The following is a 22931-nucleotide window of genomic DNA, read 5'->3' as shown; positions in this document are numbered from 1 at the left end:
GGCCAGGCTAAATTGCCCTTAGTGTCCTAAAAATAAGGTTAATGGGGGTTGTTGGGTTACTGGTATAGGGTGGATACGTGGGCTTGAGTTGGGTGATCATTGCTCGGCACAACATCGAGGGCCAAAGGGCCTGTTCTGTGCTGTACTGTTCTATGTTCTCCTTTGGAAATTTCCAAACCCACCACTGTGCAAATTATTATTTCAATAGTTTCCCTGTATGATGGGATACTAGCCATTTCAGCTCAAGCGATGGCAAATGCATGATGACATAGAACATACAGTGCAGACTCCGCACAGACAGTGACCCAGCAGGGAATCGAACCTGGGAACCTGGTGCTGTGAAACCACTTGTGCTACCGTGCTGCCCTTAAATGAGGACATGAGGAAGTGCAGCCGTAAACCTTGGTTGAAGAGGTGAGTTTTAAATACAGGAGGAGGGAGGATGTACGAGTATGGATAGGAGTGGGGATAGGCTATTTGACCCTTCGAGCCTGATCCTCCATTCATTAAAATCATGGCAGTACTTGCATCTAAATAGTGCCCTTCGCAGGTCTGCGACCTCCCAGAGTACTTTTGAGGCATAGTCACTGGTGTGGTGAAAGAAACTCAGCAGCCAAATTGCGCATAGCAAGCTCCCACACGCTGTAAAGTGGGAATGGTCAGACAAGCAGTTTCTCGCGTGATGTTGGGCGAGGGATGAATATTGGCTGAGACATTGAGGAGACCCCCCCCCCCCCGATCCTCTTCAAAGTAGCACCGTGGGATTGTCTTACACGCAGCCATGAGCACAGGTGGGGCCTACGCTTAAAAGCTCGTTTGAAAGGTGGCACCTTCATCGGTGCAACATTCCTTCATTACTTAAAACCGAGGTGCCCATGTGGACTTTGTGCTGCAGTGAGGAATGAATCCGCAACCTTCTCACCCAGAGGGAGGCAGCCCACTGAATCGGTTTGTGGGAATATGTTCAGAGAGGGGATGTGGGGAGATAGATGAGAAGCTGGAGAGAGAGAGAGAGAGACAACTGTTCAGGATCAGGAAAGAGGTCCCGAGGTTGGGAGAGGTTGGCTTGATGGGGAAAGGAAGGAGAAAGTGCAGCAGCTACAACTGATGGAACAGTCGGCATTTTGGTCACCAAGAGGTCCAGGTGCTCCTCGCAATTCTTCTCAGAGGTGAGGGTGACGGGGCAGGAGACAGGGGCTGAAAGAGACAGCTGGCAGTGGAGATAAAAGACCCAAGAATTATCTTAACTTCCAGGAAGATCCTAGATCAGAGGAGGGGTGAGACCTGGTGGAGCGTGATGCATCCAGGCATATTCATAGAATCCCTGCAGTGCAGGAGGTCATTTGGCCCATCGAGTCTGCACCCACCCTCTGAAAGAGCACCTCACCTAGGCCCATAGCCCTGCCCTATTCCCTCAACACCACCTAACCTGCACCTCTTTGGGACTGTGGGAGGAAACCGGGACCGTGCCATCCTCGGTGATGGATTTACAATCCAGTTGCACAACAAATACCATCAAGTCAATGCCTCTTGGCAGGGGTGGAACAGCCCCAAATGGGAGATAGAGGATGTGTTGCTGGGGTCAGTGGCATTCGGGAGCTTGAGTAAGTGGCTGAACAAATCGATGACTGGCAGAGGTACAGTGATGGATGGAATGGCAACAGTGGGGGGTTTGAAAATATGATTTGCGATCGGTTCACCAACTGATGCCTGCACCTTGCACTCCCTCTGACCTAAACCGGGCCCTGCCACATCTTAACCCCGGGTTCCTTCCGCCTTGGCAAAGGTACTGACAGACTGAGATATTTTGAATGTCCTCCAGAAACATGCTGCATATTCTCACCAAACCCCTCCCCCAGCCACCGCCTCCATTGTCTCACACTCAATTTTCCGTTTTAATATTGGGGGCATCCCTCGTCATCACACAGAGAAGGTCAGAGTGGAAAATTGAACTTGAGATTACTGTGAGTGTTAAATAGCACAAGCTAAATTAAAATTGCTTGGCACTGAAAATTAAACACATCCTGCCTCCAGATCGTTCAGTATTTGTGGTTTGAAAGTTATTACTCACTGAGCAGGCTAGGTAACTTGCTTGTAGGTGCATTTCATACCAAATGGAATCTGGCAAACCTCCTGCCCGAGGCTGAAATAAAATATCACAGAAATTTAACCATTCACAAACAAAACCATTCGGACTAACACACCACAAATCTAATTTAAAACTGAGCTTTGATGGCAAGGTCACTCATTTCCCATTTCAAGAGCTCGGACTATGATCTTTTCCGCTGCAATTTCTCCAGTCTAAGTGTGGAAGCCATTAAGCACCATGGTGATGCACTCTGCTGGGTTAGAGCGGAGGAACTGGGTAGAAGTGAATTCAAGCCACCACTCGCTGTTGTTCCCACAGACTTCCACTCAATTGCCAAGGAGCCAGGTATGGTACAGGAAGCTCACAGCCACGAAAAACCAGGAGGGTGTTTGAGAAATGGCTGACCAGCTAAATACATAGAAATGGCTGACCAACTAGATACATACTTTGAAGCTATCTTCACAAATGAGGACACAAATAACAAACCAGAAATGTTGTGGATTGAGCGAGAGGGAGGAACTGAAGGAGATCAGTATTAGTCGAGAAATGGCATTGGGGTAATTGATGAGATTGATGGCTGATAAATCCCCAAGACCTGATAATCTACACCCCAGAGTACTTAAGGAAGTGTCTCTAGAAATAGTGGATACATTGGTTGTCATCTTCCAGAATTCTATAGACTCTGGAACAATTGCTGCAGATTGGAGGGTTGCTAATGTAACCCTACTATTAAAAAAAGGGAGGTAGAGAGAAAACTGGGAATTATAGACCAGTAGGCCTGACGTTGGCAATGGGGAAAATTCTAGAATCCATTATCAAGGATTTTATAGCACAGCACATGGAAAACAGTGGAAGGATCGGACTAATGAAAGGGAAATCATGCTTGACAAATCTACTGAAATTCTACGAGGATGTGACTAGAAGAGTTGATGAGAGGGAGCCAGTGGATGTGAGTTATTTGGGCTTTCAGAGGCTTTCAACAAAGTCCCATTTAAGAGATTAGCATGTAAAAGCACATGGGATTAGGGCGAGCGTATTGAGATGGATAGAAAACTGGTCGGCTTGGCAGCACGGTGGCACAGTGGTTAGCACTGCTGCCTCATAGTGCCGAGGACCCGGGATCGATCCCGGCCCCGGGTCACTGTGTGGTGTTTGCACATTCTCCCCGTGTCTGCATGGGTCGCATCATAGATGATCACCTATGATCAGAGTGAATGGTGGAGCAGGCTTGAAGGGCCTCATCCTCCTCCTATTTTCTATGTTTCTCTGGGAATAGCAAGAGTGTGGGGTATGGACTGAATGAAACCACCCCTCAAATTTCAGAAGCACAGGGCACTCAAACAGTCAGCCGAACCCATAAATGGGAAATAGGCTCAGGACTCTGCCATACACTCCCTCCAACCTGATTCGCCATTTAACACAATGGCCAATCTTCCATCTGAACTCCATTTTCCTGCCCTACACCATCCCCATGCCCAATCCCCGCATTCCCTCAATGCCCATAAATTAATTGAACTCAGTCTTGAATTGTATTTAATGACTGAACATCCAGTCATGTACAGACTGCAGAATTATTTCACTTGTAAAAGGAACATAAAAGGTAGAGTTTAGATTCTAGTGTTTGAGCGATGTTTTGTCCTTCATGATTCTATATTTAAAGCTACATAAAAAGAAAAACAAGATGGCTAAATACTTACCGGCAGTTTGGTGTTTCCAAAGCAGAGGCCTCCTTTCTGAAATGAAAGTCACAATTTAATTACAGAGTACTAGAAAATAATAAACTTATAAACGGCAATTCTGACCATTCAGCAATTGACAGTATAGATGCACTTTACCATTGGACTGTGGTAACACGGATTCTACCTCACTATTTCCACCCCTGAAACCTTGCTAAATATGAGCAACATATAAACATCCCATGGTGAAGAAAAATCAGAGAGGCGCGTGGTTGTCAAGCTAAGCCTTGCTCATGCTCCAGCTCAAATGCATCTCCAAGTGACACAAGCGGTGAAAGGTCTGGCCATTGGCTAGTTACTCAAGGAATGGCTCGCCATTACTCAAGGAATGTGGGTGTCAGTCTTGGTTCAGTGGCTCCCTTCCAGCTGTCCCTCGCTTCGAGGCTGATGCCTACTCAGCGGGTAGTGTTATTGGCTGTCCCGCAATTCAAGGATGATGTCTAGTGAGTCAGAGCGAACATGGGATCAAGTCCTACTGCAGATACGCAAGCTGGACTAACAGTACTGCTGTACTGTTGGAGGTGCTGTCTTTCGGAGGGATAGTCAATCCAATTGTTCACAAGCTAACATAGAAATGCTCAGCCACGGTAAAGCTACAAAGGCCAACTAGCCCAACCCATTCATGTCAGCATTTTCCCTCCATGTAAGCAATCATTGTTAATTAGATCTACCCATCCTATAACCAGCATCTACCTCTTTAATCAAATCTTGAATATCCGCATTGCTTCTGCCTCAACCACTAACCCTGGAAGTGAATTCCACACCCTCACAAGAAATTTCCTCTCTGTGCTAAATCTCGTACATTTAAACCTTGCGTCTTTAGCCCCTCAACAACTGAAAACAAGCTGCTTCTATGTATCCTGTACTAACCTCTCATACTTTTTTTTTTTTTTTTTATAAATTTTTTTTTTTAAATTTAGATTACCCAATTATTTTTTCCAATTAAGGGGCAATTTAGCGTGGCCAATCCACCTACTCTGCACATTTTTGGGTTGTGGGGGCGAAACCCACGCAGACACGGGGAGAATGTGCAAACTCCACACGGACAGTGACCCAGAGCCGGGATCGAACCTGGGACCTCAGCGCCGTGAGGCGGTTGTGCTAACCACTAGGCCACCGTGCTGCCCCACCTCTCATACTTTTAAACATTTTTGTTATTCGCTTACGGGTTGTGGGCGTTGCTGGCGAGGCCAGCAATTATTGCCCCTCCCTAACTGCCCCGAGAAAGGCGGTGGTGAGCCGCCTTCTTGAACCGCTGCAGTCCCTGAGCATGTAGGGACAACCACCATGCTGTTAGGGAGGGAGCTCCATTTATTGCATTGCTGCATAACCTGCTTTGTTCTAATGAAAAGGGACACAACTCTTCATGTCTTTGTCCTTCCTCATGCCAGGCAGAATTTTATTCGGGTAATGTCTACGTATTAGGGGTTTGCCAATGACTCTACTTGGGCACGTTTGCCGATTCCAGCAAGGATAAATCACTTACCAAGTTGGAGGGAGGACACGTGCAACTGCTGGTAGCCAAAATGAAAGTTTCGTGGCAGGGTACACACCTAGCGGAGGAACAAAGAATATACATAAAACTGGAACTGGTCCAGAGAAATGAGGTGCACAAAAGGAGCCATTACATACAGAATCACAATAGTAGTATACTGTACATCAAGGGTCACGGAGATAGTGCAGGAAAAGATCAGCCATGATCTCACTAAGTAGTGGAGTGGGCTCGAAGGTCTCACTGATCTACTCCTGCTCTTATTTCTTATGTTCTCTCACGTTTGGCTGCCTTTCGAACAGGGATAGCCTGTTCGAGAAATTCCCAGGTTTGTTTCCCAATGACCCCAACGGTTTACTACCTGGCAACTCCCTATGGCAACCAAATTCCATTCAAGTATACATTTTTGGCCAACCCTAGTAATTCAATTGGCAACTGCACCATTTTGCTCAATAGAGATTGATGACTAGCCACAGATATGACTAGGGCAACACCGTTTTAGGTCTGTGTATTAATTCTTGTCGAAAACCCCTTAGGTAAAGTCAAAATACACAATGTACCGTGTGTATATTTACTTAACAAACATCTACCAACATTCATTAGCATGGAAGCAAAGTGCTCACAATGATCTAAAACCTCACCATTTGCTTTGCCAATGAAAGAACAGAGAGATGCACATCTGGACACTGTCGGTGGGATTTTTTTGCCCCCCCCCCCCAACCGATTGACATGTTTTCTGGCTCATCACTGGCTGCCAACAGGGTCTTCGAGTCTCACTGATGGTTTACATGGCTCGCTCCCACCACTGGCGGGAACACCAGAAAATCTCGCAGTATGCTATATGATTAATGAGAACGTGAGCCCATCGATTACTCATTCTTTTATTTTACCGATCCGATCAGAGATGTACTTATCGTCATGTGACTGTCCCTTTAAGAGAGGTTTCGATTGACCGCATGGCTTGTAGTACGGCCTCAGTGATGTCATTTGTGGGTGGAGCTGGGCTGTGGCTGTCAGGTGAGAGGGGGCTCAGTGTTTGCGTTTCAGTTTCGGTTTGGTGCTTTGGACTGCAGAGGAGAAGCAGTGACTCCCTGTTTTCTCTGTTTTTATTTTAAAAGCTGTTCTAGTGAACTGAAAGCACATTGGGTGTGGCAAACTGCCTTGGTAACTTTAAAGATAGAGTTGCTTTCCAGAAGGAGGTTTGAATCTGCTAGTTGGAGGCTGGATCTCAGGGAAAGGACAATTCCCATTCAAGTGAGATTACAGTGTGCTGGGCCACACCCTTGAAAGGGGTTTTGGTTTATTGGATTTTGTAATAAATTGGAACAGTTACTATGGGGGATTCATTAAGAGTTATATACATGGATTACTGTAGCTGTGATATGTTGTTTCATGTTTGTAATTGAGAACAACGTCTTGCTAACTTAGTTTTGATAAAAGCGCCTAGGAAGTCTGATGAATCACACCTGAAGTGAAGGCTCTTGTGTTCATCGTAGCCAATCTCAACATAGAGGTTATAGGTCAAGTGAGCTTCATAATACACTTTGGTGTTTCTAAGCCCTGGCCCATTCGGAATGTGGTGACTAGGGGGTTTTCACAGTAACCTCATTGCCGTGTTATTGTAAGCCTACTTGTGACACTAAAGATTATTATTATTACAAAATTGTCAACATCTGGTTTCCACATTGACTAAATATGACTAAAGGTTTGGACAACATTAACCATATCCCTTAATGAGATATAGACCAGGGGAATCACAGCTTTACATCCCACATTGAATTAGAAATAAAGGAATACCCTGGACAGGAAGCGATCACTGTGGTTCATCAACCTTGGCAAACATCTTGATGTTCAAAAAAAGGTCACATGCTATTCTGTTTTTCAATCTTCAGTCCTTTCCTCTGCTAATATCGATCCAACAGGAAAGCACATTCATTTATATAGCGTGCTTCATGATCACTGAAGGGTCATAGAGTTTTTACTGCCGTTTGGCCCATCATGTCTGCACCGGCCATCAAGCACCTGTCTAATCTAATCCCATTTTCCAGAACTTGGTCCTTATGGGCGGCACAGCAGCACAGCGGTTGGCACTGTTGCTTCACAGCGCCAGGGGCCTGGGTTCGAGTCCCGGTTTGGGTCACTGTGCGGAGTCTGCGCATTCTTCCTGTGTCTGCGTGGGTTTCCTCTGGGCGCTCCGGTTTCCTCCCACAAGTCCCGAAAGACGGGCTTGTTAGGTGAAGTGGACATTCTGAATTCTCCCTCTGTGTACCCGAACAGGCGCCAGAATGTGGCAACTAGGGGCTTTTCACATTAACTTCACTGCAGTGTTATGGGCCAGGGTTTAGAGAACCCCAAAGTGTATCATGGAATTCACCTGACCCACAAATTTTAATAGATTGCGGTTATGGGGAGCACAAGGGCCTACTTTACAGGTGTGATGCAACAGAGATCTAAAGTACTTTTAAAACAAAACCATGTTTATTTATAAATCCAGTTAAAACTTTATACACCCACAGTAAATATTTTAACAACTATCAACACCAATAATCCCCACAGATACAATATTCTACAAGTAACCCTTCATAACTTTCCTAACAACATCCGTATGTTCAACCCTTTTTACAGAAAGACAGCAGGTTTAAATTCTCTATCATGAATCCATAAATTCTCTACAGAAACAGGTATTACTTTGAAATCCTCAAATGAGCTGAAGATAGTCTGTAGCTTGCAGAGAGATTATTTTACAGCTGCTTGCTTTGCCTGCAGCTATCCAGCTCTCAAAACGAAACTAAGAAACACTGTAGCTGCCTGCTCAAAAACAAAAGTGAAAGACAGCCAGCCCAGCTCCACCCACACTCTGACATCACTGCAGCTATTTGATAAACACCCATTTCTTAAAGGTACATCCACTACAGCTATTTGATAAACACCCAGTTGTTAAAGGTGCTCTCACATGACAGTAAGCCTACTTGTGACAATAAAAAGATTATTATTACTTACATGTTACCCAAAGCATTTGGCACCGTCTTGTTGGAACAGGTTTGACAGTCTGCTGTCTTCATGGCCAAGTCTTCCACTGTGAAAAGAAAACTTGGTGGATTCTCTCCGACTCCAACTTTACAGAAATTACTGAAGCAAAGCTATTTTCTCCCTCCATCGGAAGGGGAATCTCAAACATCAATCAGAGCTAGCAATGTTTCTCACTTGCTTTTTCTGCCCTGTTCCTATTCTAAGGCTACCAATTAAAAGGAGACCCTCACCACCCACCCCCCCCCCCGCCCCCTTAATGGCAGAGTTAGCAATTCTAACCACCCCCCCCCCCCCCCCCCACCCCACCTCCTGAATGGCAAATCCTCCATCTGGCACAGAATTAAGATTTGAAGACCTGTGGACCCTGGCTGAATTCTCAATGTGTGAGCTGGTTAACTGTGGCTCGTGCAACACTCCAAATGTCACTGCTCGGTATTGAAAACAAAAATCAACAAAGAATGATTACTTGTTGTTGGAAATTGCTCGCGCACACTCAAGCAGGCTGTAAAGAATAACAAACGCATACCTTGAACGTTTTCATCACTTCGACATGATTGGCATTTTGGACACGTCAGACACAGTTTCTTGTCCACTGACACGACTTGATCCTGAACAGTTGGCAAAACGTCAAATTCTCAATATTAATTATCTGCACATCAAACAGTAATTGCCAGATGTCTTTACTATTGAATTCAAGCCTTGGATGTGCCCAGACAGATCTTCCATAGGGAGTGGCACGGAGACACAGTGATTAGCACTGCTGCCTCACGGCGCCAGGGATCCGGGTTCAACTCCCCCTGTCTGCATGGCATTCCTCCGGTTGCTCTGGTTTCCTCCCACAATCTAAAGGTGTGCAGGTTAGGTGGGGTTAAGGGTACAGGGTTCGAGAGTGTGCCTAGATAGGGTGCTCTTTCGGAGGGTTGGTACAGACTTGATGGGCCAAATAGGCTCCTTCTGCACTGTAGGGTTTCTATGGATTCTATGCATGCGATTCACATTAGAAACTTGAAGATCACAAGACAGGAGTGCATCATTCATGAGGCAGAAATAACATTGGCAGGATTTGTCCCATTGGCAGAAAGGAATTTGCTGTTCAGCTACCACAGAATGGTGAAGATGCTCCTTACACAGATGCTAGACCTCCCAACTTTCCTGGTTTTGAGAGCCCAACATGGGGGAAGAGAAGATAATTGAAAGTGGGAATACGGACAAACCTTTTATTTTTGTGAAACTTGACCTTCCTACTTTATTATCCAACCTTTCATTCTTCGTCAGGACAAAATGCCTTCAAAGACTAGAGCAATCCCGATTGCCATCTAGTCATTCCTCCTCCTTGGAGCTCCATATGCTTGGATATTGGGTCGGGACAGGATTGGCTGTGAAGGCAATGGCAGCACCACCATGTCCAACTGAGTACCTGCCCACACACATTGTCTACACTCATGCCATGGAACAGGTCACTCAGGGGGGGGGGGGGGGTGCAGTTGTAGGGGGCAGTGGCATGGGAGGTTGCTGGCATGCTACAGAATCAAATGCCAGCAAAAGTAAACCCCCATCGGGAGACAGGAAGAGAAAATGTTCATCCATAAATAGAATCAGAGAATGGCACAGCTCAGAAGGAAACCATTCAGCCTTCCATGCCCGTGTTGGCTCTTTGGTACGACTATCCAATTCATCCCACTGTGCCATTGTTTCCCCATATTTCCCCTTCAAACTTTGATATTTGTCATGTTAGTCATGATAGGATAACCTGGCTTGCTGCATGTGTGTCTTGCTTTTACCCTTTCAGCATGAGTGCTTACAGGGCTGCGTTGTCATAGAGATGGCCACCTGTTGTTGTACTGTTAAAAACTTTAATTGTCGACCCCGGCTCTGGGTCACTGTCCAGTGGGGAGTTTGCACATTCTCCCCGTGTTTGTGTGGGTTTCGCCCCCACAACATAAAGATGTGCAGGGTAGGTGGATTGGCCACGCTAAATTGCCCCTTAATTGGAAAAAATTAATTGGGTACTCTAACTTTTTTTTTTTAACTTTAACTGTCAATCAAAGCACTTAATGTCAAAATCAACAAGCAGGGAGTTTTAATTTGCCAATTTTCTTTTGGTTACTTACTATTTTGTTACAGGCACTGCATTGTGCGATGGGGGATCCAGTGTCAACCATTGCATAACCAACATCACAGACACATCGGAGTCCTAGGAGAGAAAGGCAAGCAGAATATTAAATCAATCGATGTGTCACATGGTGCGTCTGCCTGGGTTTCCTCAGATTGGCTATGCCAAATTGCCCCTTGGTGTCCAAAAGAAAGATGTGTAGGTTCGGTTGGGGGGGGTGTTGGGATAGGGCGGGGGGGGAGTGAGCTTGAGTGGAGTGCTCTTTCAGAGGGCCGTGCAGACTCGATGGGCCGAATGGCCTCCTTCTGCCCTGTAGGGATTCCAAGGTGATCAGAAATGACACGATGCAGCATTGGATCTTGGATTCTCAGATTATTCTCATTTTCAACTAAACCCCATCACGACCGTCCTCCCCCAATGAGGAAACCTGGTCCTCAAGGCGCGCATGCTTTCCTCAGCCAGCCCGGATCCAACACCTCCAAGGTTCCCGGTGAGGTCACATTTATTGTCATGGCGACTGTAACCGTGGAGCTTCGGTGCGCACATCATGTTATTGATTCAATGGGAATAATCTCACTCAAAATCGTGCCTGTTTCAACGTGTTGCAGAAATGCAAAAGTGCTTTATTTCATCAGATTCCTATTTTTAGAATATGGCGGGCTGGTGCTGGAGAGAGCGTCATGTATCTTTGACTGTGTTGATGAATAAGTCACGGTTTATTTAAGTGAGTTTGTCATTTATTAACATCTGTGGCGCATTCTGCAAACTGGTTGATCAGATGATAATCCTCTTTTCGCTAAATAGCTCAAATGCGCAAATTTACAGAACAATTCTGTCATTCTGATTGCACATTGATTCCCTTTTGTAAACAATCAGTTTAGCAGCCACAGTGGAAAAAATGACAAATCGATTCCTTTCACAATAAGTGCAAGCTTCCAAAACCTGTCCTTTGGTTCGACTTGCTCTTTGATTGAATGATAGAGCCAGGGGACACTGAGGTGATATTGCACAGGAGTAAATGTTTAAATGTCAAAGCAGAATGAACAACAGCAAATCTAAAAAGCTAACATTTTGCAAATAGTTATTTATTTAACTCTCTTTCTATAAGTCGGCTTGTTATAAGAGTGGCGCGGGCGCACGGTGGTTAACACAGTTGCTTCACAGCGCCAGGGTCCCGGGTCTGATTCCCGGCTTGGATCACTGTCTGTGCGGAGTCTGTACGTTCTCCCCGTGTCTGCGTGGGTTTCCTCCGGCTGCTCCGGTTTCATCCCACAGGTCCCGAAAGACATGCTATTAGGTGAATTGGATTTCTCCCTCGATGTACCTGAACAGGCGACAGAGTGTGGCGACTGGGGAATTTTCACAGTAACTTCATTGCAGTGTTAATGTAAGCCTACTTGTGACGATAATAAAGATTATTATTGCTCAGCTCATTATCCGAATTCACTCAAAGAATTTACGAGCTTGTGGTTATTCATTTAAAAGCCCAAATTGCATTTACTCTAACCGTTCATTTTGATTAAGAAATAAATTAGACAGGCCTGCGCTTACACAGTGCCTTTCACAACCACTAGGCATCTCAACCTGCTTTCCCTTTGAAGCAAAAGCTGAAAATGCTGGAAATACTCAACAGGTCTGGCAGCATCTGAAGAGAGAGAAACAGAGTTTAACGTTTCACGTCGAACACAGCGCTCCGAAGAAGTCACAATCGACTCAAAACGTTAACTCTGGGCAGAATTTTCATTATATTCGCCAAAGTCTGAGGAACGGGAGGGAAAAGTGATGTTTCGCCTGCCGATGGCAGTGACGGTTTTCACGTTGAATTGTCTGGGAAAGTTAGGGAAGGGAAATTGAGGCCGGGGAATTCACGTCAGATCGGTGGTGAGCGACGCCGGATTCACCCGCCCTGCCATCACCTCAGCACATTTGCTCCATTTAAAGGGCACCCCAGCCACTTCTCCTTGCTCGATGGAAACTCATGCCTGGGAGGAAGACTTGCCCCAAATTCTGTCACGTCTCCCTCCGGGCTGCTGCATGCAGCGGAGGACATGCGTGACGTACTTTATAATAACAATAATCTTTATTGTCACAAGTAGGCTGACATTAACACTGCAATGAAGTTACGGTGAAAAGCCCCTAGTCGCCACACTCCGCCGCCTGTTCGGGTACACAGAGGTAGAATTCAGAATGTCCAAATTACCGAACAGCACGTCTTTCGACGAGGATGCCGGAGCACCCGGAGGAAACCCACGCAGACACGGGGAGAACGTGCAGACTCCGCGCAGACAGTGACCCAAGCAGGGAATCGAACCTTCACACGTGCGCAGGGCGGAGACCAGTGAGCCAGGACACTGACCCAGCAACGGAGGTGGAGGCAGCACTGGTCAGCGCAAAGGCCCTGCAGAAGGAGATGGGCATCGAGTGCTGGAAAAGAATGAATGGTCTCCTCCCTTCTGCCGGGGTAAATCATTCTTCTCATCACTCTCATCTCACACACCCATTACACATGCACGTGGAGCTCACTCACTGCCAGTTTGGGGGACACCAAGATTCACTCTCTCCCACACACACACACACATCTTCACCTCCCCTGAGGGCCATGGCCTCATCACCTTGCAGCTCCCACCCACTATTCACACATTGCAGACATCCTTATAATCTGCCCTGACACAGGTCCTGCTTAGGCTCTCTACATCTGTTCTCATGCAGGAAAGGTTGGCTCACGGTGAGAGGGAGTGATCCCAGACTGGCATGACAGATGCCTGAGCCAAAGGTCTTCCCCGGCTTCGAGGAGAGAGCCCTCCAGCTTGCCGGGGAGGAAGTTGACCGCGCATGTGCCGACGGCGAGGTGGGCGGCAATAAACCAAGTGAGGATCCAGCACAGCATCCTCCATCGCACCAAACTGACGTGAGTCGTGTCTCTTGTATCTGAAGGTCCCTGCCATGGACTAATGACATCCCCCTTCTCTCGTAGGCACATCAGGGAAGTAGGAGTTCACCAGCAGGCTCCATGAAAGCTTCGACACCAGTGTGGGTGATTTCTCAGATGATGACATCGAAGAACCATTACAGCTTTCACCCACACCCTCCATCAGCGCAATGACACACGGTTCAGTAAGACCCAGTTTCAGAGAGGCCCTGGAGTCACCTCACTATTTCTGATCCACAGCATTCAGAGGATTGCTGGAGGCCGGGAATCTGCTGAGTCCTGAGGTGGGTGGGTGGGTGGGGGGGAAGAGAGAGGGGCATGAGGATGTGTAATGGGTGTGTGAGTCGGGAGTGATGAGAAGAATGATTTACCCTGGCAGAAAGGAGGAAATCGTTCATCCTTTCCCGGCATGTTAATTGAATTGCAGCTGAACAATCTCACCATAATGTTCATTTCTACACGTCTCACCAAGAGACTTTACTTTGTAATGATCCAGCAGACCACCACCCTTCCCTGCTACCCCCCTCCACATCCCTCCCCCTTCCCAGAGCAACATTTGAGTAGATCCGTCAGACAGTGATAAATGGCCATCCACCCACTGCATTGGCCCAGGTTACCCTTCCCAATGCAAGAGCTTCCCCAAGAAGGCCATAAGACGTAAGAGGAGTAGCCCATTCGGCCCATCGAGTCTGCTCTGCCAGTCAATGAGAACATGACTGATCAGATACTAATCCTCAACGCCACTGTTCCCGCCTTCTCCCCTTAACCGTTGATTCCCTTACTGATTAAAATCTGTCTCTCTCACGCTTAAACATACTTAATGACCCAGCCTTTACAGCTCTCTTTGGTAAAGAATTCCGTAGATTCGCTACCCTCTTGAGAAAATAATTTCCTCTTCATCTCTATCTTACATGGGTGACCCCTTATTCTGAGTTTATGCTCTCTGGTCCTAGACTCTTCCCCTCTCAGCATCTACCCTGTGAAGCCTCTGAAACGCCTATATGTCTTAATGAGGTCGCCTCTCATTCTCCGAAACTTCAATGGGAACAGGCCCAACCTACTCAACCTCTCCTCTTAAGAAATTCTCTCCATACCTTGGATCAACCTAGTTAACCTTCACTGATCATGTAATTTACAGTGCAGAAGGAGGCCATTCAGCCCATTGAGTCTGCACCGGCTCTTGGAATGAGAACCCTACCCAAGCCCACACCTCCACCCTATCCCCATAACCCAGTAACCCCTCCCAACACAAAGGGCAATTTTGGACACTAAGGGCAATTTAGCATGGCCAATACACCTAACCTGCACATCTTTGGACTGCAGGAGGAAACCGGAGCACCCGGAGGAAACCCATGTAGACACGGGGAGAACGTGCAGACTCCGCACAGACAGCGACCCAAGCCGGGAATCGAACCTGGGACCCTGGAGCTGTGAAGCAATTGTGCTAACCACTATGCTACCATGCTGCCCTTTGATCCATGGATGCTTAATGGACAAATATCTTCAGGTCGAGCCGAAGGGGAAGTGAGGAGCTCAAAAGTTACAAAAGAGAACACTGGGCTAGCCTTCGAATAGCAGAACTCAGACTTTTTGGCACCCAAGAGATTGGAGGGACTCAGTTTGATTGGTTGGCTGGTCGCTAATGAGTTGACCAAAAGACCGTATTCGGACCAGTAACAGGCGGTGAATGGATCTTACCCAAGTGGGATAATTTTTCAGAGAACCAAAGGAAGGACAGTTGAGTCCAGGACGTTCAGAGGAAAGGACTGCTCTCTACCTCTAGTTCTCTAGAAAAGCTTCAGAGCTTTAACGAAACCTGAATATGTCTATAGTGAAAATCATTACTGATTGAAAGCAGAAACCTCAAACAGAAAGCCGAAATTGAAGGAAGCTATCTTAGAAGACAATTATATAAAATAAAGACCCTAATCCTGTTTACTTTTATCATTATGTTATACCCCTCTTTTCCCTTCTGTGTTTGTCTGTCTAGTGTGTGTGTGAGTGTGTAAAGGATAGGATGAATTAAAGTGTGGGGGGGAGTTAGTAATTAGATAATAGTTAACCTGTTGTATTTGCTGCATATTTAATTATAGTTACTGTTATTAATCAAATTAATTGTGTTTAAATTTACAAACCTGGTGACTGTAATTATTGGGCAGCCAAGAGCCAAAGATTTCGGGTGCTATTCGAAGAATTATTTATTCATTTCAATTGTGTTGCGACTCCGGGTTCAAGTGGGGCTGGAATTGACTGCACACAGGCCCAGTGTGTTGTAACACATCTTTTAAAATGGACTTTAACATTTTCCCAATGTCAAATGTCAAGCTAAGTGGCCTAGAGTTACCTGTTTCTTGTCTCCCTTCTTTTTTGAGTAACATTGACAGTTTTCCAATCGTCTAGAACTTTTTCAGAATTTAAGGATTCTTGGAAGATTACTGCCAGTGCATCCAATATTTCGGGAGCTACTTCCTTTAATATCCTGGGATGCAACCCATCAGGTCCAAGGGCCCCATTAGTTTCCCCAGTACTTTTTCTCTAGTGATAGTTACTGAATTTATTTCCTCTCACTTTGCCCCTTGGCTATTTAGTGTTTCCTGAATGTCATTAGGGTCTTCATCATGAAGACTGCAGCAATTTATTTATTTAACTCCTCTGCCATTTTCTGGTTCCCCAATATTATTTACTTGGTCTCATTCTTCAAGGGCCCTATGTTCACTTTGGGTCTCTCTTTCTTTTTATATATTTAAGGAAGTTCTTCCTGTCCATTTTATATATTACTTGCTAGTTTACGCTCCTAGTTTATCTTCTTCCTCATTATTTTTTGGTCATCCTTTGTTGGCATTTCAAACTTTACCAATCATTCAGTTTACTGTTAATTTTTTGCCACATCATATATTCTTTTTTCTTTCAGTTTATTACTTAACTTCCTTGGTTAACAGCCATCTGTACTTTGGTTCTTTGCTGCAGAGAGCAGTATAAACCCCCCTCACTATACTGTCCCCTACTATCACTGCATTCTTATATAGAGCTGCCAACATGTACTGATTTTCCGTATTTTGTACAGAAAATTGATTAGAACACGGTAATTCGATTTGCCAAATTGAAATACGGAATCAGGGACATTTACAGCAACACAGTGGGGAGTGGGGGAGGTAGGGCCGCGTTATTTACAACCATCATCAAAATTAACAAGCGAAGTGTTGCAGGAGAGGTAAAGTGTCTCCTGTATAATTCTAACTGTTCTTTCTTTTCTGGGGGAGGGGGGGGGGGGCGGCTCACCGTACCTCCTTTGAAAGGTTAACGGCCGCTCTGGCTGCGCAGTGCCATGGAGAACAGGGCGTAGGGCGCATGTGCAGGCACGGAGATGTGCCCCATGTGCTCCCATTCCCATTTGCAATGGAATCCAGTCCTAGTTCATGGAGAGTGGGAGTGGGTCGGGGGAGGAGGGGGAAACCAGAGATCTTTATTTTGTTTGGCATTTGTTATATTCGAAACAAAGTCTCCACACTGCACGTACAATGTATCAACGTTTCTATGTATGATAACACCAGTTAACCCAAAGTTGAGTTGATCCCAAAGTTTCACCAATAGAAATATTCATGCTTGTTTGAATGGCGATGTCACCATTACTTGCTAGTTGTTAACATCTGATACTCATTCGCTGATTTAAAAAAAAAATGTAATCTTTTTACATTAAGGGGCAATTTTAGCGTGGCCAATTCACATACCCTGCACATCTTTGGGTTGTGGGGGCGAGACCCAGGCAGACATGGGGGGGGGGGGGGGGAGTGCAAACTCCACACGGACAGTGACCCGGGGCCGGGATCGATACCCTACCACTGATAAGCAAATATGCTTGATCTCAGTTACTATCAACTATCTTTAACGGTATTCCTCTTTTCAACTGCATGTAAATAAAAATGAATGTTTTGATGACATTTTTCATTCTTAGATTTACTGAATGTTTGAAACTTAATTTTAAAACACTCACTCATGACACTGTCCATGTAAAAACGTGAGGTTTACACTTTCTATTTGTCTTTTTTGAAGAGTTGATTGACCAAAAATAAATAAATAATCTTTATTGCCACACTTACGCGTCCATGAACACTGCAATGAAGTTACTGTGAAAAGCCCCCAGTGATGTTAAAGATGCCCAATGTAACAGATTGTTCAATCTTGTTATCATATGCAGGGTGCCAGGCAGCAGATTTGGAATATTTAAAATCATAAAATCAAAAGATTTTGCTTCATCACCGCACGCGTGGCCGAATGTGATTTGCCACTGATTGGTGCACTACAGGCGTAAAACTGTACTGCAGATTGGTGGGCATTTTTTTCTTTGAAATGAAAATACTGCTTTTACTGCCAAAATACTGATTTTTGGTATCTGGAATACTGAATTGTGTCGGAAAAGGTTGGCAGCTCTGCTTATGTGCTTCCACCCCCCCCCCCCCCCCCCCCCCCACTTGAATGGTTTCCTGTACCACAGTGCCATGGTCAGTCGTTCATCCACCCTTCATCTCCCACTCGCATCCAAACAAGCTGAAAGAACCTGAAACCAGTTGGACAATTGCAGAGGATGACACACTTGCACTCTGGGTTCCCTTACGCACCTCAGTTGCATTCACACCCATCTGTCCCTGACTAACAAACGCTCCTACGTCAGACTCCTTCCAATCATTGAATAAGGCTCTGCCTTCAATACCATAATCCCAGCCATGCTCATATTAAAGCTTCAAAACCTACGACCTGGCTCCTCTGAAAATGGATCCTCGACCACCTGACCCATAGACCACAAACCGTAAGGATAAACAACACAACCTCCTCCACAATAGTCCTCAACACCGAGGCCCCGCAAGGCTGTGTACTTAGTTCCCTACTATACTCCCTATACACACACGACTGTGGCAAAATTTGGCTCCAACTCCATCTACAGGTTTGCTGATGACAACCTCGTGGAGAGGTGTAACGACAACAGTCTCTCCCTCAGCATCAGTAAAACTAAAGAGCTGGTCATTGACTTCAGGAAGCAAAGTGCTGTTCACACCCCTGTCTGTATCAATGGTGCCGAGGTGGAGATGGTTGACAGCTTCAAATTCCTAGGTTTGCACATCACCAACAATCTGTCCTGGTCCACCAACGTCGATGCTACAACCAAGAAAGCACAACAGCACCTGTACTTCCTCAGGAAACTAAGGAAATTCGGCATGTCCACACTGACTCTTACCAACTTGTACATATGCACCACAGAAAGCATTCTACCTGGCTGCATCACAGCCCGGAATGGCAACTGCTCGGCCCAAGACTGTGAGAAACTACAGAAAGGTATGGAGCTGGGTCAGAGGGGTTGACTCCCAACAGGTCAGAAAGGCGGAGAGTTTGGGTCGGGTGTCGGGATTGAAGGCGCTAACAACAGCGCCGCTCCCGACGGCCCCGGGGAGATACTCAGGGTGTCTGGCACTATTAGCTTCGTTGAGAGGCAGTTTCGACAGCACTTCGGGTTGGGGGCAGGGTCAAGGAAAATGCCGATTCGGGGGAACCATAGATTTGAGCCAGGGAAATGGGATGGAAATTTTCAGGGATGGGAGGAGAAAGGAATTAGGACACTAAAAGATTTGTTTCGAGGGGGTCTTTTTGCGGGACTGAAATTGCTGGCAGCGAAGTATGGGCTGGAGCAGGGGGAATTATTTAGATACATGCAGGTTCGAGACTTTGCCAGAAAGGAGATACAGAGCTTCCCAGTAGAGCCGGCTTCCACATTGCTGGAGGAGGTGCTGACGACAGGGGGACTGGTGAAGGGGGTAGTATCGGCGGTTTACGGGGCTAATTTGGAGGAGGAGAAGGCTCCGCTAGAAGGGATCAAAGCAAAGTGGGAGGAAGAGTTGGGAAAGGGTATGGAGGAGGGGTTCTGGTGTGAGGTGCTCCGGAGGGTGAACGCCTCCACCTCGTGTGCGAGGTTAGGGCTGATACAGCTGAAGGTGGTGTATACAGCGCACCGCACAAGGGCGAGGATGAGCCAATTCTTTGAGGGGGTAGAAGATGTGTGTGAACGTTCCGGGGGGGGACTCGCAAACCACGTTCATATGTTTTGGTGCTGTCCAAAGCTGGAGGATTACTGGAAAGAGGTGTTTAGGGTAATCTCTAAAGTGGTACACGTGAAACTGGACCCGGGCCCTCGGGAGGCCATATTCAGGGTGTCGGACTAGCCGGGGTTGGAAACGGGCGCGGAGGCAGATGTTGTACCGTTTGCCTAGTTGATCACCCGAAGGCGGATCCTGTTAGGGTGGAGATTAACCTCTCCACCCTGTGACCTGGCGTGGCCGGGGGACCTGCTGGAATTCTTGACGCTTGAAAAGGTCAAATTTGAACGGAGGGGAAGGATGGAGGGATTCTACAATTCATGGGCGTTATTCATTATGCACTTTCGAGAATTGGATCACATTGAAGATAGGGGGGTTAGGAGGGTTGGGGGGAGGGGGACTGTACGTGTTAATGGTGACTATGGGTGATTCCTGATTCCTTTTTGTCATTTGTTGATGTTAACATGCGGGCCATGTCAGGAGTTTGGTAGGAGGATGGGATCGTTGTTATTGACATTACATTCCTTACTGATTATTGTTTATTGTTGGGTATAAATTTGGGAGAAAATGTGAAAAAGGAGATTTTTTAAAAATGTTTTAAAAAGAAACTACAGAGTCGTGAACACAGCCCAGTCCAACCCGCGAACCCGCCTCCCATCCATTGGCTCTGTCTACAACTCCCGCTGCCTTGGGAAAGCGGGTAGCATAATCAAAGACCCCTCCTATCCGGGTTATTCACTCTTCCAACTTCTTCCATCGGGCAAGAAATACAAAAGTCTGAGAATAGGCACTAACAGATTCTTCCCCACTGTTACCAGGCTCCTAAATTACCATCTTATAGACTGATCTCATCTCTTCACACATATTCTCCTCTGAGCAGGACAACACTCCTGTATGCTTCACCCAATGACTGTGTCTATACATTTACATTGTGCATTTATATATGTCCTATTTTTTTTCATGTATGGAATGATCTGTCTGGACTATATGCAGACAATACTTTTCATTTTACCTCGGTACATGTGACAATAAACAAATCCAATTCAATCCACTTTCCAAACCAGAAGACCGTATCCTAAGGGGTGTGACCACCTCCTCAAACAAAGCGTCGAGGTAACTCTCTCCCTCCCAGACAAGTCGCAGTGTCCACAGCTCAGCCGTCAGCTCAATAACACGGAGCTGAAGCTCCGCAAGCTGCAAACACTTACTGTAGACACGTTTACACTGGATCGCAATGTTATCCAGGAGCTCCCACATGCTGCACATCACCTGTCCTGCCATCCTTAATGTGTTTTAAATAATTACTAAATTAAATTTGCTACTTATTTATGGTGCTTTTTATATATTTTATCAAATAACCTTCAAGTTGTGCACTGATTTAAACCCAAGGGTACATTCCATATACGTCTCTTATTTTATTTTGGACTACTTATATCACCATACTATATCCATGAACTCCCCTCGGAAGTGAGCTCGCCTTCGGAAAGCAGTCGTGAATCGCACACTCGTGACGTCACACCGTCACAGGTGGACGTTTTGACGGTTGAGGGGGTTGATCCCTGCATGGAGGCCCAATAATGCGCTGCAAATGAATGGAAATGAGGTTCCCGACGTTGCATGGGGGAGGGGGGGGATACATGACCCGCCATGACGGGCGGAGGGGATGATCACTACCCTGCCGGCGTAAAGTATGAATTCGGTTTCTCGTGAGATTTTCCACTTCCGTCGCCAGACCAACCCCACGAGAAGGGGAGTGGAAAATTCAGCCCTCTGTTTCTGTCTCCGCTGATGCTGCCAGAGCTCCTGAGTATTGCAGGTTCGTTCCGACTTTATTTCAGATTTCCAGCATTTTGCTGTTGTAATGTGGGAAACACAGCAGGAAAAACGCGCACCAAACAATCAATGCAATCAGTAATGTGATCACGCCCAGATTATCTATTTCTGTGACGGCAATTGAGGGATAAATATTGGCCAGGGCATCAGATAAATTCCCTGCTCTTCTTTGAGAGTCTGCCTGGGGATTGTTTATAGTCACCTGAGAGGACGGTTGAGGCCTCAGTGTCACCTTTCATCTGAAAGAGAACACCTCTGACAACGCAGCACTCAGCCAGCATCGCACTGGAGCGTCAGCCGATAACCTTTAAACTGAAGTTCGAGTGGGACATGAACCTAAAACCTCCTGGGCTCAGGAGAACAAATGTTACCAACCGAGCCACAATTGCTGAGCCTTCAGTCGCAACCGAGTGATCTAAGCCCACAAACTATTCCTGGGATTCCAGTCTCTCTGAATTAGAACCAACCTATTTGACCTTCACAACTGGACACAATTCGGGCTGGATTCTCCTGTCCCCCCACCCCCCCCCCCCAACCACGTGTTTCTCGTCGCACGCCGTTCGCTGGTGGTGGGATTCTCTCTTCTCGTCGGCTGTCAATGGAATATCCCGTTGAAGTCACCCCATTCCGCCGGGAAACCCATGGGTAGGGGTGCAGTGCCGCCGGGAAAGGGCAATCTCAATGATCGGAGAATTCCGGCCTATATGTTTTGAACCCAACATTCACGTGCAAGCACTTCACACCGAGGGTCACTGTTTATTCTGTTTGTTGTTATTTCCCATTGTAGGGGCACTGGAGTTAGTTTTATCAACACAGCCCATTGCCATACTAGGTGCAACCATCCAACTGGGGAAGTAATCTAGCCTTGACATTCCCTTTTCAGCACCGAGGGAGTGCTGCACTGTCAATGGTGTTTCCATTTCAGAATTCCAGCATCTGATATATTTCTTAGGGTTGCCAACTGTGATTAAATGTATTCCTCAAGGTTATTTTTGTTATAGAATTTACAGTGCAGAAGGAGGCCATTCGGCCCATCGAGTCTGCACCAGCTCTTTGAAAGAGCACCCTACCCAGGCCCACACCCCCACAGCCCAGTCACCCCACCCAACATTAAGGACAATTTTGGACACTAAGGGCAATTTAGCCTGGCCAATCCACCTAACCTGCACATCTTTGGACTGTGGGAGGAAACCGGAGCACCCGGAGGAAACCCACGCACACACAGGGAGAACGTGCAGACTCCACGCAGACAGTGACCCAAGCCGGGAATCGAACCTGGGACCCTGGAGCTGTGAAGCAATTGTGCTAACCACCATGCTACCGTGCATCATATGACTTGCCCACACGCTCCAGCCATTTTTCAGCCACCACATCCACCCTTATGACGCATTGCCTTCCTACTCCAATTGGAAAGGTACCCAATTGCAGGATGCTTGATTGTCAGCCAAACAACCATTTCCTTAACTGCATAGCTATCAAAGGGAAATGTTCAAAGAAAATTACAAAAACAAATATTTTTTAATGTCCCGATGATTTTTTTTTTAACCCAGCGGTGTCCTGGAAATTGATCTTCAATTCCTGGAGATTTCAGGCCAGCCCTGCAGGGTTGGCAAGCCAATGGATTTT

The 22931-nt window shown here is 46.4% G+C and overlaps 1 protein-coding gene across 1 annotated transcript in view; it reads right to left on the bottom strand.

Moving 5' to 3' along the window:
* LOC119971115 (meckelin-like) overlaps nucleotides 1–22931 on the bottom strand; it is a 153340-nt gene that overhangs the window by 111350 nt on the left and 19059 nt on the right. The window contains exons 2-7 of the mRNA XM_038806273.1: nucleotides 10459–10541; nucleotides 8874–8955; nucleotides 8318–8393; nucleotides 5312–5378; nucleotides 3787–3822; nucleotides 2072–2143 (exon numbers count right to left, since the gene is read on the bottom strand). Coding sequence (XP_038662201.1) covers nucleotides 2072–2143; nucleotides 3787–3822; nucleotides 5312–5378; nucleotides 8318–8393; nucleotides 8874–8955; nucleotides 10459–10541 — 416 coding nt within the window. The remainder of the gene's footprint in view (nucleotides 1–2071; nucleotides 2144–3786; nucleotides 3823–5311; nucleotides 5379–8317; nucleotides 8394–8873; nucleotides 8956–10458; nucleotides 10542–22931) is intronic.

This window comes from Scyliorhinus canicula, chromosome 9 (genome assembly GCF_902713615.1).
Source record: "Scyliorhinus canicula chromosome 9, sScyCan1.1, whole genome shotgun sequence".
NCBI classification, from domain to species: Eukaryota; Metazoa; Chordata; class Chondrichthyes; order Carcharhiniformes; family Scyliorhinidae; genus Scyliorhinus; species Scyliorhinus canicula.
Note: the sequence above shows the minus strand (reverse complement) of the source record. Positions and strands in the feature narration are given on the sequence as shown.